The 18452-nt window shown below is 45.2% G+C and overlaps 3 protein-coding genes across 5 annotated transcripts; all 3 read right to left on the bottom strand.

Annotated features, from left to right (window-relative positions):
- Positions 1–1882: 1882 nt before the first annotated feature.
- Positions 1883–6264, bottom strand: LOC109770530 (uncharacterized). Of its 2 annotated transcripts, XM_020329236.3 has the most exons (7): positions 5931–6264; positions 5761–5830; positions 3815–4375; positions 3220–3478; positions 2809–2933; positions 2539–2714; positions 1883–2277 (listed from the first exon to the last, which is right to left on the bottom strand). In XM_020329236.3, the coding sequence occupies exons 3-6, from the start codon at positions 4370–4372 to the stop codon at positions 2691–2693; spliced, it is 966 nt and encodes a 321-aa protein (XP_020184825.1). In that variant the 5' UTR covers positions 4373–4375; positions 5761–5830; positions 5931–6264; the 3' UTR covers positions 1883–2277; positions 2539–2690. The 2 variants fall into 2 exon arrangements, with proteins under 2 accessions (XP_020184825.1, XP_073354451.1); XM_073498350.1 differs by lacking the exons at positions 5761–5830; positions 5931–6264 and adding an exon at positions 5428–5547.
- Positions 6265–8562: 2298 nt separating this feature from the next.
- LOC109770531 (uncharacterized) lies at positions 8563–11220 on the bottom strand. The gene is made up of 8 exons (XM_020329238.4): positions 11044–11220; positions 10386–10498; positions 9879–9950; positions 9703–9738; positions 9553–9598; positions 9299–9386; positions 9149–9206; positions 8563–8854 (listed from the first exon to the last, which is right to left on the bottom strand). Exons 1-8 carry the CDS (start codon positions 11120–11122, stop codon positions 8804–8806), a joined length of 543 nt encoding a protein of 180 aa, XP_020184827.1. The 5' UTR covers positions 11123–11220; the 3' UTR covers positions 8563–8803.
- A 1975-nt stretch (positions 11221–13195) lies between these two features.
- On the bottom strand, positions 13196–18195 carry LOC109770532 (probable CoA ligase CCL12). Of its 2 annotated transcripts, XM_020329240.4 has the most exons (14): positions 17807–18195; positions 17265–17394; positions 16896–17155; positions 16581–16782; positions 16475–16515; positions 16128–16250; positions 15899–15972; positions 15577–15797; positions 15263–15357; positions 14802–15018; positions 14600–14725; positions 14030–14128; positions 13736–13945; positions 13196–13644 (listed from the first exon to the last, which is right to left on the bottom strand). In XM_020329240.4, exons 1-14 carry the CDS (start codon positions 18079–18081, stop codon positions 13531–13533), a joined length of 2187 nt encoding a protein of 728 aa, XP_020184829.1. In that variant the 5' UTR covers positions 18082–18195; the 3' UTR covers positions 13196–13530. The 2 variants fall into 2 exon arrangements, with proteins under 2 accessions (XP_020184829.1, XP_020184828.1); XM_020329239.4 differs by having other exon boundaries at positions 13310–13644; positions 13736–14128.
- Positions 18196–18452: the final 257 nt, after the last annotated feature.

Raw genomic sequence — 18452 nt, 5'->3', positions numbered from 1 at the left:
GTGTGGCAACCCGCGTGGTTACAGGAGATCGTCAGAGGTTATGACCAAGACCCAAAGACACAACAACTGGTCACCCAACTTGCAGTCGCACCGGTGGCTGGGGGTAAGTTCACCTTGCACAAGGGCATTGTCCATTTCAATGGTTGGGTCTGGCTGGGCAACAACACGCATCTCCAACAACAAATTATGCATGCCTTGCACGGTAGTGCTATGGGTGGTCATTCAGGCTTTCCGGCAACATATAGGAGAATCAAGCATCTGTTCGTGTGGCCTGGGATGAAGCAACATATCTAGCAGCATGTTCAGACTTGTCAAATTTGTCAACGAACCAAACCAGATCGTGTGCAGTATCCAGGGCTCCTCCACCCTTTGTCGATCACCAAACCTTGCTAGGACTTGGTGTCCATTGATTTCACCAGGGGTTTGCCTCCGTCCAGGCAGTTTAACTGCATCTTGGTGGTGGTCGATACCTTCTCTAAGTATGCCCACTTTATCCCAGTTAAGGACCCCTACACAGCACAAGTGATAGCCCAGTTATACATTGATCAAGTCTACAAACTCCACGGCCTGCCTAAAGCTATCATATCCGACAGAGATGTAGTTTTTACCAGCAAGGTTTGGCAAGAGATCTTCAAACTGCAAGGCGTGGATCTGAAGATGAGTTCATCACATCATCTGCAAACTGACGGACGGACTGAGCACGTTTATCAATATCTTAAAACATACTTCGATGCTTTGTGCACAACACCCCCGCCAACTGGAGCAGATGGTTAGCTTTGGCCAAATTCTGGTACAACTCGAAATACCACTCTACCCTCAATAGAACACCATTCTCAATGGTTTACGACCAAGAACCATGACACCTGTGACTGCTCCCTGACCAAGCAACACCGATTCCTGAGCTGAATGAATGGCTAGAAGAACATCAGCGCATGCAGGACCTATTAAGGCAACATCTGGTCCGCGGCAAGCAGATTATGAAAAGTCGGGCAGATAAGATAAGATCCCACCGGGAATTTCAGGTTGGTGACCAGGTATTCCTCAAATTACAACCATACATTCAGACTTCAGTCGCCCGCCGAGCCAACCACAAACATAGTTTCAAGTTATTTGGACCGTACCTGGTGATCCGACAGGTGAACGATGTGACGTATGAGCTGAAGCTGCCTGAAGGGTCCTCAATCTTCCCAGCCTTCCACGTGTCGCAACTTCGCAAGGCCTTGACACCAGTTGCGACTCCATCCTCATTTCTTCCATCGCTTTCTGATGTTGTAAATGTTCCTATGGAGATCTTGGACAAACGCTGACGCCGCGGCTCGAACAAGATGTGGGAGCAAGGACTGATTCGCTGGCAAGACAACCACGCTACACCAGATACCTGGGAGGACCTTGAAAATCTTTGTCGTCGATTTCCGACTGCTGCGACTTGGGGATAAGTCATATCTGAAGAGGGGGGTGTTAGCGACCACACTACACAAGGGCAGACGGAAAGGAGAGCTACACGAGGACTGCCCAAGAGAGAGAAGAGGCCATGCCACAAGTTCACTGGGCCCCAATGGGTCTCTTACATGTTCAACCCACCCAAGCCCGTGACTGGCTGATATAAGCAAGAGTGGTAGGTGGGTAAGGGCATCCCAGCTAGGATCAGGCATAGGTGGCGGCGAGTGCGCGTGTTCCTCTCTGTATCGAGCGATCCCCTTCTTCCCTTCTCCCAAGTTGTAATCGAATCAAGTCTGTAATCGCCATAGATCGAAGACGAAGAACTAGTGAGTACCTCACAGATCTGGGCGGGTACAGGGAGGACTGGGCGCCCCAGCAGACGTTTGAGGGTATTCAACCCCTCCCCATCCGTAGATCCGTCTCGATTCTTTCATACGTGACATCGCTGGTATATGTCGTATGAATGTATTACAGCATCCAGCAAATAACATCTAAAAAGGGGATTAGCGCTTTATTAACACTGTGGAGCACCAATTCACCTAGTGTTGACTATCGAAGTTAGACGGGCTAAAGTCAAAAAAAAAAAGAGTTATGCAGTCACGGTATTGCACATCACACAACCTTCCATGGCGATATGTACCAAATCTATGATGAATACTGCTTAACGGCCCGCGTGTATCACACGCTCACTTTTAGTAGCCCTCATGAGCAGCACATGCACTGCAGTGTGAATCCTAGTAATGTACAGTTTGCTTCTCCAAAACACCACCGTTGTTGTCAATCTTCCCCCAAAAATTCTTTGCTGTTGTAGCATCACAGGTGCCCCTCCACGCAGCACTGTGTCAGAAACATGTGCAGAGGTTATTAGTGCTTATCTTGTACTCCCTCCGTTCCTAAATACTTGTCTTTCTAGGCATTTCAAATGACTATCACATACGGATGTATGTAGACATATTTTAAAGTGTAGATCCACTCATTTTACTCCGTATGTAGTCACTTGTTGAAATGCCTAGAAAGACAAGTATTTAGGAACGGAGGGAGTAGTACAAAGTCAGAACAGAAAGTGAAAATAAAGATGGACGAGGGCTAGAATCATACAGCTATGAACAAGCAAGTAAAACCCACAGTTGTAACGACAAGAACGTTCACTTTTAGTAGCGCAATGTGAATCCTGCTAATGTACAATTTGCTTCTCCAAAATACCACCAATGCTGTCAATCTTCTCCCGAAATTCCTTTGCTCCTGAAGCATCACAGGTCACCCGCTGCGCAGCACTGTGTCAGAAACGTGTGCAGGTTGTTAGTACTTATCTTGTACCAAGTCAGAATAGACAGTGAAAATAAGTACGCACGAGGGATAGAATCATACAGCTATGAACAAGCAAATAAAACCCGCGGTTGTAAGGCCAAGAAAAGATTTCAACAGTATTGCCGCCTCAATCGCCTCGATCTCCAGTATCCAATGAGAGAACATGCCAACAAGAAAAGTCAGGCCTACATAAAAACACAACTGTCAAATATTTACCAGCATCCATTAATACTCACTCCGTCAGAAATACAAGGCGCATAATTATTAATGCAGTCAACATTTTATAACTTTGACCCCAATACATGTAAAAGTACATTAATTGAGAATGCAAGAGTTAGATTGTCGTACTTCTCTTCAAAAAGTATTTTATCATATTGCAAATATATATTATAGTTGAACTCATTACTCATGTATTGGAAGCTGTGAGAAAGCATAATAACATGAGAAATATAATCTTCAAGCATAACATACCAAGTATTGCCAAGTGGCCGGACACACGGGCATACTGCTGCGCCATACAACCGCGGCCATACAAACTGCAAGGCACGCCAAGAGCTACCAAGCCCCACCACAACTTGAATAGCAAATCCACCCGCCACAGATAATTACTTGAGAAAATTGTTTTATCCTTAAAAAGGCCATCTCTTCCCATGTAGGGGAGCAAACTGAGAGACATTGCAAGGGCGCATGTCTGCATGCCTAGCCACTTGTCACATAGCCTCCCTTGGCCCTATAAAAAACAGAGAAAATAATTCAGAATCAGAATACAGAACTTAAAAATATCAGCGGTAGTAACTTCATGGAGTTAATACTTCTAATTCCAATTTTCAATTGTCAACCATGATGAAAAAACAGTAATGTCCAGAAACAAAATGAATAACTAAGTAATACTCACAAAGACAATCAACATTACTACATGAGGATAGAAGCAGATGTTGTATCCATACTTGCATAGCCCCCTATAACTTGTTCAGCTTCTTAGTCAATTTCAAGTGACCAAATATTAGCTAGTGTGTAGTAACCTCACCAATGGATACTAAATGGGTTTCTTCGGAAGTTTACATACCTGTGGAACAGTGGTAGAGGTATTGTCCCTGACCATTGAGGCAGCTGGATTTAGCAAAGGAGCCTCCAAAGATTCAATATCTCTCATTCTTTTCCTTTTGGACCACCATGAAGAGATCCAGGTTGTCGGTTGCTCTGGGACTTCCTCATTATCTTGGTCGGCTTGCTCTTCCACCAGTCCATCCATGTTCTGCAAAGCAGCGAGTTGTAGGAAAGAGCGCCCAGCATTTCCCAAGTCAATGGCACTGCACCTAAGGATCTGGTTTCCTACATTCTCAGCTTCTCGTGCAAGTGCGGCGGACTCAAGTATAAGCTCGCGTACGACATGAGCCCTTCCAGAAGCTTCTATTCGAGATAGTCGACGAGCAGCTTTGACGAGCTTGACCTTACTAGCAATCGAATCATCAGCTATCCCTGCGACTTGACTCGCGATCTGCACCAAGTGCGCAGCGCTAGTTGAAAGGGCTGCCTTTGAGACAGCTTCTAACATTGTCGCGGTGTTCCCAGCAATGGCTGCAGAATTTTTGTAGGCGTCCTCCATCTCGTGTATCGCGTCCATTGCCTAGACAGAATAAAAAAAATTAGTGCAATTACCACAATCTGTTACTGAGGAAGAACATAATAATTTGAAAACATGGATGACTGAAGCAGCTATTTCAAAGAATAGTTTCACAGATTAAGCTTCTACAAAAAAATCATAGATGGAAATACATGTTCACAACATGTGGAAGTAGGGGCAGTCATAAACCATGCAATATACAGTCATAATACCAGCCCGGCGCGCCTCCTAGAGTTGTTATTTGTTTGAGAACTGGTTGCAATGTTTTAGATTACAAAAGGGCAGTATGGTAATGTCTTATAGCCATTTTCCATCAAAATATATATCAAACAAATGAGTTGTGTATATCATGATGCATATTCATGGCCAATCTGCATCTTATGTTTTTGGTAATGATTTACAAATGGTGTGCCTGGTGCCTGGGCTGAGAACTGCTTGTGTATATCAACGAAGAAATTCCTTCTGATCTTATCTTCGTTGCAAGTGCCTGGGCTGCGAAGAGGCTGAACGAGATCAGAAGAATTTCTTCTGGAATGCGGACGAAGGGGAAATGGGGGGAAAATGCTTGGTTAATTGGAAAGCTGTTTGTGCCCCCAAACAAAATGGTGGACTGGGTATAATGGATATTGGGAGTTTCGGAAGATCACTGAGGCTAAGATGGTTGTGGAACCAATGGCAAGAGGAGGACAAAACTTGGAAAGGGACAGCGGTACCCTTCGACAAAATCGATAGGCAGTTGTTTGCTGCTTGCACCACAATTACTCGGTGATGGTTCCATAGCTCGTTTTTGGAATGAAAAATGGCTGCTGGGACAAGCTCCTAAAGGATATTGCTACAAATATGTTTCGCTTAGTGCACCAGAAAAACCTGACAGTAAAAGAGGCACTGGCTGAAGGGAGATGGATGAAGGGACTACAACAAATTGAGTCTTCGGAGGACATTGATCAGTTCATAAATCTCTGGGATCTGATTCAATTTGTTCAGTTAACGACTGAAAGAGACGCATTAAATGGAATTTAACAGGTGATGGATACTACTCAGCTAAGTCAGCGTACCATTTTCAATTTCTTACACGGATCCCCCAACCGAGACTTGAGCAAATTTGGCGTGTAAAGGCTGAACCGACCTCAAGTGTGACTTGATCTGCATGTTCTGAATGTGTTTGTGGCTTTGTGCCAAGGCATATTATTAGCATCTTCTTACAGTGAGATGGATAGCCAAAAACAATGATTCAAAAGCACACAAAAAATCAGTTCTCCATCGATGAAACCATCCATCGGTTACATGAGGTCACTGCTTAATTCCTTATCATACTTCCGTGGGGCTGTTCAGTGCAGATGCGATGTTTGAAACCCTAAGGTTTGCTTGGGGGAGCTGCTTGTACTGACCTCTACGACGAACGGCCTGAGAGAAGCGTGCTCGTTTGCTGACACCGATTCCCGCTCCACGCTGCTCGGGCTGGAGAAAAATACACAGCCGCCGGAAAATCACACCGATGTCAGCATTCAGCAAGCGGATCCCATTCCCATCAACGAAACAATGCGTCGCATATCCTCACCTGCTTCTTCCGCCGTCCGCATCGACGGAGAGGCTGGCCGGAGTCGACGCGCCCGCCCGTCGATTCCTCCCCGGGGAGGCGCGGCAGGCAGCCCGCCAGCGGTGGGAGCAGGCGCCCGGCTTCCCCGCGCGCGCGAGCGTCGGCCGACCACGCTCTCCTCCGCCTGGCTCGACGGAGAGCAGTACCCGCCGCCGGATTCGTCGCCGGAGAGGGGCGGCGGGCGGCCCGCCACCGGTGGGATTGGGGAGGGAAATGGGTGGGGCCTCACCCCTCTCTCTTTCCCGCGGCGCGGCGCCCGAAATTTGAGCCGTTGCCCTGTGCTACTGGAGCGGTCGCGCCCCTACTCCTACCTGAGACCGACGTGTGGGTCCGGCTGCTGCCCCGCGACGTGCCTGCGCTGTGGGTACGAAATATTTGTGTGAAAATGCAATATCGCCCACCCCGAGCGGGCCCCATCTCCTCCAGTTGGCCTTCGTTTCGTCGGACACGTCACTTGGCTCGTGATCTGGCCGCACGATCCCAATCTGACGGCAGACGGCGAGCGCACAGAATGGTGCTGCGTTGCAGGTATTCTGGTGGAAAGAGTGGGACGCTGACAAGTGTGGACACGATGGTATATAGTACAAGCACGATGGCAAGTGGCTGAGACGCGCAGGGTATCCTCTTTTGCACGCATTGAAACGCAACGAGATTATTCCAGATTGTACCCGTATTTGTTGTGTTATTTTCACTCGGTGTCAGTGGTAAGCAAAGTTTTTTCTAAAAAAACAGAGGCAAAATTTGCTCTTCCCTTTAGTTAAGAAGAAAAGAATTGCCTAGTTAATTCTAAAAAATTGATACAATTAGACCGGTAATGCGCGATCTGCTTCGTGAAGTCCAATCAGCTCACGACCGTGTTGTTTCCCTTTCCCCTTTCCAAATAAACCGTTGTCGTTTTCTTGTATTCGAATGATGGCCGCACCCAGTCCTTTCATGATGCAACTAGCGTATCGATGCATGCACATATTAATCTACAACAAAACTTGAATTTCCGATGGGACAACCCACCTTTTCATCTCTCAATTAACACACCCACCCCCCCCCCCCCCCCCCCCCCCGCGGATTTTTATTGAGTCTTAATGAACAATAATGGGTCCCTGATGCACTTTCTTAATCAGGAACAGCCTAACAGGCACGTGCGCGCCCATTAGTCATGCTCAATTAGACCATAAAGAGACTAGTCAGAAAGCATGAAACCCCGACTACACAACACAAGCCATTAAACTCTTCCAACACACAACAACCGCAATCATCGACACTTGTACAACGCAACAGACCCCAGGCGAGAACAACACCAAAACCATAGTGAGGATCCAAACCGTGAGGGCCTTTTCAATGGGGTCGTTGTTCTTGCCTTTGCACTTGAGTGATCTCTTTCGAGATGTTGGTCCAAGGACAATCTCGACCTTCTTGCTTTTGCCCCTAATTGTCGTCCCAGTTAGGAGGCAAGCAATCACCTTTCCAAATTCAAGGCTAGCATTCTCTAAGATGACAATCACGCCGCAAAGTTTTTTTTTTGTGAAGAGAGCATCAAGATAGTGCTAGCATGGGTGGAGTGGACGCCAAAGACATGTTTGAGTGCTAGGTGAGTTGACCTCTAGTCGCTGATATGACGGAGGCGAATCATGTCCTTCACACAAGGTAGCCTCGAGTCCACCTTCATATGCTCGACTAACAGAGGCAAAGCAGGGCTCGGGCATAGCTCCAGAAGCTCATGCATGATCTGTAACACTGGAGCACGGCGCCTCCTCCTCAACGGTAGGCGGCACGGGGGTCAAGGTAGACATGGGCGACAAACTGCCCCAAACACGAGGGGGGAGACAATCATATAGCTTCGCTCACATATCCTCCACGGAGCCAACACTGGCCACACTAGGAGGACACAACGTCGAAGTGGTCTGCAACATAGTAGGCACAAGGGAAAACCTGCTCAAAGCAACCTCCACCTGATCCAGAACGCCTCCAACACGTGCCATCAAGCCTTGCAGCTGCCCGGTCTGAGCTGCAGAGCAGACTGCACCACCACATCAGATGAGGTTGCAGATACGGCTAACACCCAAGACCCACCACGAAGCACCTTGAAGGGGAGCACAACTTTGTCAAACCCTCGCACGAATCTAGAGCTTTGACGATCTCAGTGCCAAGGCAGGACACGGGCGACACAAACAAGGCATGCCAGCTAGCTGAGTGGACGCCAAAGATTGTGGCACTCGCGCACACCACGATGACCAGCCCGCCCACTCGTCTCAGTCGTTCATGGAGCGCGAGGTGGAGGTGAGCCGGGGATGGCGAGGTGCTGCCCCGGGCAGACTGCCCACCCGGCGGCACCAACCCCGGCTCGACTCTTTGGTAGGTGTTACAGGTGTCTCCCTCATGGGCACCGTGTGGCTGATTGTAGAAATCATCTTCGGTGCACCGGTAAAGAAAGTTTAATCTTGTTCAATTTACACCAGAAGCCTTTTCACGTTGGTTCTTCAACAAACCAAGGAAGTCCATTTCATCTCAACAGCAACACAAAAATACAACACTTCAGAGGCACATCCAGGGTCCAACCACCATCGAGATAGTTTTCGCTTCTGAGTCGTATAGAGAATTTTATTTTCCGAAAATGCAACTAAAGCTTACTTTTATTCAATGCAATAACCAGATTGACATCATTAGTTAGGATTAGGACTATCAGAAGATGAGTGTTGCGTAACACCTTGTTCGGCGGGCCAGATACATATTCAGACACATGAAAACTTCCATTCAACACACGATGCAACATCTTCAGCTCTCGGTTACTTCTGCGCTACTACAAGACCAAATTACGACCCTGTGACAAGGTAGAATCTTCAGTCTTTCGACATTATCACCAGCAGGCCCAGCGCGCCAATCAGAAGGTACTGCAGCAACGAGCATCATATATCAGCGTTTCAGCTATTGCATAAATTCAGCATTTCAGCTATATTGTACAGATTGCATGCATTTTCTTATTTCAATTTTGGATCTCCCATGAACCAGAGTAACAGACGGCAGTTTTATCAAAATCTGATGGACACATTCCCTCATATGGAATAGAACAACCATCGTAACCTCTGGGTTGGTCAGTATATACTCCCTCCGTACTTAAATATATGACATTACCAAAACGTCATATATTTAGGTACGGAGGGAGTACTTAATAAGACTAAGCATACCTTGATGATTGGCTTCTCAGTCATCACAATGGTAACCCACCCGACGTATGGAAGATAGCTGTTCACAGAACAAAATAGCAGTGAAGTAAGCTTAATAGCTTTTCACCAGCATGAAGGCAGGTAAGTGATGCAAGTGTGATGGATACTCACCCTACAGCCCGCCCCATGATGTGATGCTGCTGAAGCCACAGCTCACCGTGTGCGTACAGCAGTCGGTCATCCTCAAAATTGTTGTCACCTGGAGGACAGTTTACCAGTTGAGATAGAACCATGTAGTGGCATCTACAGTGAATTATACATTGCTAGATGTTGATTATTATTGCAGGACTGCACAAACTGCTCTACCATTGAGCACTATAATCACTGAAGAAACTGATGGCACTGAAACTGAATATGATGGTTACCTTTTGTGAGGATGTCAACTTCAGCACTTTCCTGGCGTTCATGAACCTGTACAGAAAGTAGAGTAAACTCAGATGTATAGCATTGAAAAAAAAAACTTCAGGTCTAACATAGATAAGATTATTCATGTGATGACTTGAAATACCAATTACCTTAATCACACGGTGAACAATTGGAATTTCACGGCCCTACATACATAACAAGCAGATGTTAATTTATTGTTGTCAGGATCATGTAGAAGCACACAGTAAAGCTGAATACAGCACCAACAGCTGATGAATCCATGATTGAGCTACTGATTTATAGCTTAACAAGCAGTAGGACTTACATCAACATTAAAAACAACTATTTCGCCAGTACGGATGGGTTCTTTGCTCATGCGCAAAAACAGGATATCACCCTGCAAAGCATACGATGAATCATTCAGCAACAGCAATGTAGAAAGATGATGGCACATTACAGGAAGCAAAATAGAATCTGAAGTGAAACTAAAACGAGATGATGTGCACTGATACAACTTGCCAAATAGGGAACTTAGAGGAAAATGTTGGGATGAATGGGGCCAGTATCTTAATGGTGCATGACAAGACAATAAGGCAATCTTCCACCTTTCACAAATCAGTAGAATTTCTAGGAAACCATTGTATTCTTATAAATATACACAAATGTCCATCTATGTATTGCACGTCCAACTTCTGACATTTAGATTGATCACAGATAAGTGGATATTTTCATACAAGCAGTGAGTGAAGCACTTAAATCCACCTCAGATGCATAATGATGAGAAAAGCATGCACGCAAATCGAATCTAATATTGTGTAACCAGCTAACTGACCCTTTTGAATCCAGGCTCCATGCTACCAGAAAGAACCACGACCACCGGGGACTCACTCCCAGTCGCAACTATCAACCCCTTCCATATGATCAATGCCGACGTAACAATCATACCTGGCACAGCAAACATTCAAAGCTCCAGTATAAGAGCCATGTTGCAATCAACCAATCAGAATATCTAGGACTACAGAAAAGAAAAACCCCAATCTAACTAACAGAAGCAGAGTAACTGACATAAACCCCGTCTTTTCTCCCTTTTTCTAAACATCATGAACTAGTATCTAATCTGTCAGAAGCAAGGAACAGCATTTGTGACAACTAGCTGGTAGGTTTTGAAAGGAGGACATCACACCCATGATTGATGCAGGGCATTAATTCCCAATTCACCTCTCTAATGCTGGCACACCCAGCTCGTTCGCTCATGTACTGTTTACATCCCTGCTATTCTTCTTCAGGGAAGCTCAGCTCGCCGAACCAGATCAAGAGCCGAAGAATCTCAGGATCCACGAGGATACTCAGCATAGCCTTTTACCATCCAGACACTACTGGGATAACGCGGCGAAGCCCCACTGATCTGAGCGCGAAATAGGTCGGGGAATACTTCTCGGAATGAAAGAAAAGAACAGCAAGAGAAGAAGGGATGGGAGAGCGGGCGTCACCGAGGCTGATGATCTGCGCGAGCACCTGGCGGACCTGCATCGAGCGGATCGACTCCACCTGGTCGCCGATGAACCCCATCTCGCCCGGCGCTCGGCGGAGTGCTGTCCACTTTTCCGGTGAAGTCCCCGGGGATGCCCCGTATTTGCTTCCGGCCCGGCGCGGCTCGGTACACGTCGGCAGGCCTGTTCTGGTGCGTCGGATTGGGATCGGACGGCTGCCAGAGGGTTCTGGTGCCCTAGCTCCGAAGTATTAGTAGGAACAAAACATCTGAATTTTTATGTGACATGCAAACGAGATACTACCACATCTAAAATATCCCAAAATTTTAAATTTATAACCATGACTCGAGGAGTAAAAACCACCAACTTGGCTATGGTTATTGGGCATTCAGAGCCTATTTTGAATTAACCCATTCATAGTAAGATTTATCCTTTTTTCCCCTCGAGTTTTCTGGGTTGATACATGTTGTTTCATTGCTATATAAGCATGAAGAAAAGCCAAGACATCAAATGTGAAGCTTATGTATACAGATGACTATGATATTATCATGCTCTTTGATGTTATTTTTTCTAATTTATCCAATTGTCATAGTCTGAATTGTTCATAAAAATATTGATAGTAGCCTATGCAAGTCAATCACCAGCATCACTGTAGAGTTGAGAGCGCGAGTTTTTCTCTTGTGCGCCGTTTGCTTTCAGACTCCGCTTCTAGTTATGTCGGCAAGATCATCTCCCAGGTGCTTTGTTAGCGTCATGCGGGACCTCTGATCTTAGAGTCCTAACCCCTCCACCCCCACATGTTCGGTGGTGAGGTCCCCTCTCCATCCATATGACTTCTTCATCGCCATCACTCCATTGTTCCCACAACTTCAAACATATGCAGAAAACTAGCAAAGTCGTTGATACACATGTGCTAATATTTTTACATACACTGCAACTTTTTTGTCTGGTTCACTAAGACTACACTAACTCTTTTATTTTCAAAGAAAGGAGTAAACTAACTCTTTGGTTATATTGCGTGTGTATAAGGATTTGTTGAATCGGGTAGTATGTAGTATGTAGTAACAGACCTCCCTGAACGTGAAGCAATGTTGCGTTATGTGTGATACCAGATCGGCATGACCTCATTAATTTTTTCTTATTTGTCTCGAGTAATATTGTTTTTGGGTGTCCTGGCAACGTTATACCAACTCCCGCGGAGCTCATGAATGTTCGCTTTGCTCTCCTAACTGTCTTCCCCAACATGATACTCCCTCCGTTTGAAAATAATTGAAGGTCTAAGTTTGTCCTAAGTCAAACTTGTTTAAATTTGACCAACTCAAAAAATATATGCAAAAATCTGCAACACCAAATAAACATAATACGAATATATATTTAAAATTGAATCTCATGAGACTAATTTTGGTTCTAGATATCAATATATTTTTCCTATAAACTCAGTCAAACTTAAAGTTTGACTTAGCAATCCTAGAACTTCAATTTTTATGGAACGGAGGAGTACCATTTTAACGGAAATCAATAAAATTCTAAATTACGTGCAAAGAAGATTAGACAGCATAATATGAATCTAATATGTCAGTTGGATTCTTATGGCCTGTCCAGGGAATTAAGGAATATGGGTGGTGATCTCATTGATGTGGCGGTTGACTTGGAAGCTTGACTCCTTCAGCTTTTAGCACACAAAAAGGGATGCACGCGGTCTGCACCAAGCAAAACAAATGGGCGTCCTGATCCAAGCAGAGCTTGACTCCTTCAGCTTTGACAGCCATGTAAATTTTGGCCCATCTTGCCGTGCTCTGCCAAGTGAGCTCCCCACAAGTCAAACTAGCTGTCTATGCAGGGTGTGCATAAAGTCGTCGATATGGATTTTGTTCTGCTGCTTGATAACGGTGTACTCTTGACCAAAATATGAGCACCTATCTTTCAGACATATACCATGCATGACTGATATATTCAGATAGCTCAAGTCACAATGATAAAAAATTTGGGCATGCAGAGGTCATACTGTGATGCCATAGAGTTGTATTGAAGCGAGGTGCAAATATACTCCTATTGTTTTTCCCAACACAAATTGGATTTCAATTTGATATTTCAAACGGATACTTGATGCATAAATTCAGTTTTTTAAGACACTAGTTTGCAAGGTAAAGTACCACCAAAAAAACATATCTGAGTATAGTCTGATAAGGACACTACATGATGCAACTCGTCTTGTCTTAATATAATGGTACAAAGAGAAAACGTACTATTAGGAAATGTGATGACATAAAAACCCTCAAACATACAGTGATCCGATTTTAGCAACCATCGCCTTATTACTTTAAATGAGCTGAGGACATACAATACAATAAGAAGTCTGTGTGAATCTACACATCCCCAATGAACTGAATGAACACAACAGAAAGGGATTCGAACCGGTGCTTATGTACACACCCAGAGTTCAATAATAGAGTACTTGCATTAAGAAGAGTCACTCCCTCAGGTCTCTTATAGCTTGCTGCGATTCGCGAGTTCTTGCTTCAGCTGATCCCTCAGGACCCTTCTCAGCAGCTTGTTTGAAGCAGTTCTCGGGAACTCGGGGACGACTTTCACATAGCTCACCTGTCAAGACGAACAAAAGGTCCCCATTCCCTCATTATACATGTGTCCATCTGACCATCTGAACTGAACATCAGAAAAGAGAAGCTCTCACCTTGAAAAGGGGATTGAGGTTCCTCTGGATAGCTCTCTGGAACTTTCCCTTCAGAAGATTTGCATCGTATGTTGCGGATCTATCTTTCGGCACTGCCAAGATAGCCAGTTGCTCTGGTCCCCCGCCGGAAGGTTTGACGCTAATAGCTGCTGTTTCTAGCAGACCCTCGTCGGCTCCATTACAAACCCGTTCAATCTCCACTGAACTTGTCTGTCCAGGCAAGAGCAACATTGACTTGGTGGGTTCATGAAATGCAAACAAGAGATTGTAAACATTGAAAGGAGGAGCTTCAACCTTAATCCCTCCAAGATTCATAGTGTCGTCTGCTCTGCCCTGCACGATATAGTAGCCACCTACTGTCCTCTGGATTATATCTCCATGTCGTCGGAGTTGCTGCAGTAGAGGTACCGTCACAACGTGTTAAAATTTTCACCATTCTGGTTATTACTGATAACTTCTAGTAGTATGTGGTTGGTTCAGAAAAGGGAACATTGACTCAGATGTTTCTTGTTTCTTCATAGTACACTTATCATTGCAACTTTTGTCAGAGCACAATAACATCTTGTTTCTTCATAGTACACTTATCATTGCAACTTATGTTAGAGCACAATAACATGTCAAATCACATATTTGCTTATCCTCCTCTCGGTAGGGCTCCACCGGAAAAATCGGAGAGCATACTGATTTTTAAAAGCATAACAAGTTGACTACCGTGAACATCGAATATCTTCATAACAATTTTTGACAAGCAGTTTAGATAAATGGCCAAAGCGAAGCAACCACATGGACTGATGTTAAAATTATGAAAATACGTTGTGTTCATATAGGAATCTAAATGGAGAACTGAGGTGAGAGACTCCATACCCGTCCTCTGTAAACGGGCATTCCATCGAAGTAAACCTTATCATGGTCAGCATTCAGAAGCCGATCGGTGGCACCAAAATATAAAGGGAAGAGACCGACTTCTCCAGAACAAGGTACATCATCAGGCTGTCATAGCAAACCTCAAATGGTTATGCCGCGAACACCATCACCAAACTTAGAAAATTCAACGAACAATACTTACATAAGGATTTCCCTGTTCGTCAAGTATGACAAACCCAGTGGACATCGATGCACCACTGAAAGCTCCAAAAACTTGTGGCTGCAAAAGACTCCCTTGAATGAATGAGGATGCCAGCTCTGTGCCCCCACAACACTCGACAATGGGCTTGTAACAGGTACGCGAAGATAGCCACAGATTATCATCAATATCGGAAGCCTCCCCTGTTGTAGCAAGTACCCTGCAATTATAGAATTGTAGATCCCTTCAACGAGCTTGTAATGGACTTGAAAAATGCTTTCTACTCCCTCCGTTCCTAAATATAAGTCCTCTTAGAGATTCCAACATGGACTACATACGGAGCAAAATGAGTGAATTTATACTTTAGATTATGTCTATATACATCCATATGTAGTCCGTAGTGAATTATGTAAAAAGTCTTATATTTAGAAACGAAGGGAGTAACAGTGTAAGTAGTAGCTCACCTGATTTTGGTCCAGTCTAGCCCTTTAGTATGATTCCCAGCCTTCCATAACTTCACCAAGCTAGGCACAGATCCTAATGCACTCACATGGGCATCCTGCAATTTATTTTGATGGACCCGTGAAGCACATGAGTAAGCGCAGTTTATATTTGGCTTCTAACATAAATATTCAGGTACTTTTTGATCCTGCCCGATTCATTCACAAAAAAAGAGCTCTATGAACTATGATACTGCATACAGAAAAAACAAAAGAAGTGACAAGGATGAATTGACTTCAGCAGTTTAAATCAAGAGATGGTGCAAATTAAGCCAAACCTGGACAAATTTGCAGAAACCACGTCCAAGTGGAGAACCATGATATAAAGCCAACGTCGCACCATTTAGAAAGCATGAGAACAACTGTATAGGTCCCATTACCCAACCCAGATTTGTAGGCAAGCAGCTAATGTCCTTTGGGCGAACATCCAAATTTGCCCAGGTATCAGCTCCACATCTGATGGGACAAAGTTGTGTCCATGGTATAGCTTTTGGCTCTCCTGCACAAGAATCAAATAAAACAGATCCAAATCACGCGTGAAGTTGCGAAAACCAGAGATGAAAGGAAATTGCATCAGAAACAACTCAGGGTAGTCTATACCAGTTGTTCCTGATGAAAACAGTATATTAATTAGGGCGTCTGCAGATTGATAAACTGGAGAGTACATGGGTGACCTGCAAATCCAAGACACATATGGCTGCCATGTTGGTCACATCACAATATCTCTGTTTTGCAATCTGGGTGTTAAATTTTTCATGAAAAAAAGCATCTGAATTCTCACAGTTGTCTATTTCTGTCTGACATGGGAACGATCAAATTTGTTGCATACCTTCCAGCAGCACGAGAAAGAAAATCTTTCCAGGACATATCACCATCCCTTAGTGTAACTCCAAGACAGTCTCCAGTTGCAGGAATTACAATAGCTTTACATGAAGTCCCTTTCATGACACAGCTGAAGAATTTGATCTATTTAGGTACTGTTGAGAATTGGTCTGTGATGGTTCAGTAATTACATGCAAAAAAGTATACATGAAACATATATTCTTAAATGAAGGCGAAAAGGTAGTTTTAGCAGATGCGATCCTACCGAAAGTAACTAATTGCTTCCTGTTATAGTCAAGCAAATAAATTTACTGAAACACATATATTAACTACATAATTTGATCGATCAAATACCTGTAAAGAGGAAATTTCTTCCCTCCCCTAATTATGAAATCCTGGAATATCATGAAATTAGTATAGTACCGACGTTCATGAGACGTGCTAGTTGCAACGGTCAAACCTGAGTAAAGATTGCCTTTGCTTTTGCAACCCTCATGCGGGTGCCAATCTCCTGAGGTGCAAAACTGTCTGCTATTGACACAACAACAAAGCCACCAAGGATGATTGCCAAATAAATAATGACCGCGTTGCATGTCATAGGCATGTCGATGGCAATCCTGTCCCCCTTCTGGAACATGGTATCAAGGGCATTTGCAACAGTCCTGAAAATACCGAAGCAACAAACCCATGATGATGAAACCCTCGAATAAAACAAAAGAAAAATTAAAGGTTTCTTCATGACCCCTACTCTTATAATTTGATAAGAGATGCATACATCACTAGAGTGCGAAGCTCCTTCAAGGACATACGATTGACTGGATAATGGTCGAAGCCCTCATCCCTCCATACAATGGCCGTGCTTTCATCTGTCCTGTTTTGGGAAGGCCGTGGTAGGAGACAACATTCAGCAATGTTGAGCACTGCACCTGGAAACCATGTTCCTCCCTTCTTTGACTTATCTGACGCATCTAGAATCGACATCGGTTCTTGCAGGAACTTGATGGAGAGCTCCTTCAGCACAATTTTCCAGTAGACCTATTGATCACCAAGGGGGTTAGTATGAAGAAATAAAACTTTAAAGTGACCTTCTAGCTGTACACTTATACTGTGGAGTAAATTCCAAATTTAGACACAAAAAATTGACCTCCTGATTCTCAACAGCGAACTTGTGGAAGAGGCCAAAGCTTGAAATTGGATCCTTATATGATGCTCCTAATAACTTGGGTCCATTCTCTTCCATCACTCTCCCAAGATTTGTTTGCTTGCAGTCAATGCTGCAACAATCACGATAACATGTTTGTAAAGTGTCACGAAGTAGTGTGTGTGTGTGTGTGTGTGTGTGTGTGTGTGTGTGTGTATACACCGATCATCCTATCAGATAGTAGTGTCAAATGATGTAAATCCACAGCCCAGTCATAAGCTAGTATCAAAGTAGTACTTTTGTTGTTAGGCTAAATGCTGGGTTAAATGGAACCAATCTCAAGCTGAACTGATTGGTGGAATTAGATGGTTGAAGTTTACATGGCTTAATTAGACAAGCAGGTCACTTTCATCACTGATTAGCCATTGGTTGCTCCCAGCACCATCAAATGGATCAAACATTTGGCAACAATACGGCGAGAGTGGGGAGCCCTGTTCGGCTGTTTTAGAAAGAAAAGAAAGAGGTTGGCGGACGGCTAGACTTACGGCGACGGGAACCAGTAGGGCGGCGGGCCCCGGGCGGCGCGGTCCCAGCCGGCGTAGACGGAGTAGTACACCAGCTGGTGGAGCGCGTGCGGGTGGTCCGGCCGCAGCACCCCCGCCGCCACGACCGCCGCCCACGCGGCGGCCGCGTCGCCGTGGCCTCCAACCGCCGAGCGGAGCGCGGCGAGGAAGGGCCCCGCGTCGGCCGCGGCGAGCCCGGCCGCCTCCATGTCGCTGACGCGGACCTCCCGCACGCTCCTCATCGCGATCGCCGCCATGTGTCCCCCGCACGCTCGCCCGCTCGCTCTCGGCCAGCTGCCTCCGCGCCAGTGGTATGGTCTACGGTGACACTCCGCTAATTTATGGCGCGTGCATTTGGAGCTGGCTGGGCCGGCAACGACGATGCGAATGAGGAAGAGAGGTAAAAGAAACACAAGGCGGTGTTTGATGGAGTGGTTGTGGGTTGCTGCGCGCGGCAGTCGAATCGGATGGAAAGAGATGGCTGACGGCGGCGGCGGCTACGGCGAGGCGACTTGTTCAGAGGGCGGCAAATTTAAATTCTTCATGCCAAAATTGCATAGGGCAGAGGCTATCTGCAGAATGCAGATAGAGACATACCGCGAAACCGGATTCTACGAGAATATGTATC

The sequence above is a fragment of the Aegilops tauschii genome, chromosome 5, assembly GCF_002575655.3.
Source record: "Aegilops tauschii subsp. strangulata cultivar AL8/78 chromosome 5, Aet v6.0, whole genome shotgun sequence".
Taxonomy (NCBI): Eukaryota; Viridiplantae; Streptophyta; class Magnoliopsida; order Poales; family Poaceae; genus Aegilops; species Aegilops tauschii.
The sequence above is the reverse complement of the archived record's forward strand: the minus strand, read 5'-3'. Positions and strand labels throughout refer to the sequence as shown.

Bases quoted from the DNA above. Each gene is read 5' to 3' on its own strand.
- LOC109770530 (XM_073498350.1), bottom strand. The intron at 3,479-3,814 runs GTATGTAAACTT...TGTTTTTTATAG, and splicing joins CCTCTACCACTGTTCCACAG to GGCCAAGGGAGGCTATGTGA. The intron at 2,715-2,808 runs GTATGATTCTAT...TTTCTGACACAG, and splicing joins TTATTTGCTTGTTCATAGCT to TGCTGCGCAGCGGGTGACCT.
- LOC109770531 (XM_020329238.4), bottom strand. From the start codon at position 11,122: ATGGGGTTCATCGGCGACCAGGTGGAGTCGATCCGCTCGATGCAGGTC. The intron at 10,499-11,043 runs GTGACGCCCGCT...TTGCTGTGCCAG, and splicing joins CGCGCAGATCATCAGCCTCG to GTATGATTGTTACGTCGGCA. The intron at 9,207-9,298 runs GTGAGTATCCAT...TTCTGTGAACAG, and splicing joins ATCATGGGGCGGGCTGTAGG to CTATCTTCCATACGTCGGGT.
- LOC109770532 (XM_020329239.4), bottom strand. From the start codon at position 18,081: ATGGCGGCGATCGCGATGAGGAGCGTGCGGGAGGTCCGCGTCAGCGAC. The intron at 15,973-16,127 runs GTATGCAACAAA...TTGGATTTGCAG, and splicing joins CTTTCTCGTGCTGCTGGAAG to GTCACCCATGTACTCTCCAG. The intron at 15,019-15,262 runs GTGAGCTACTAC...CTATAATTGCAG, and splicing joins CTAGACTGGACCAAAATCAG to GGTACTTGCTACAACAGGGG.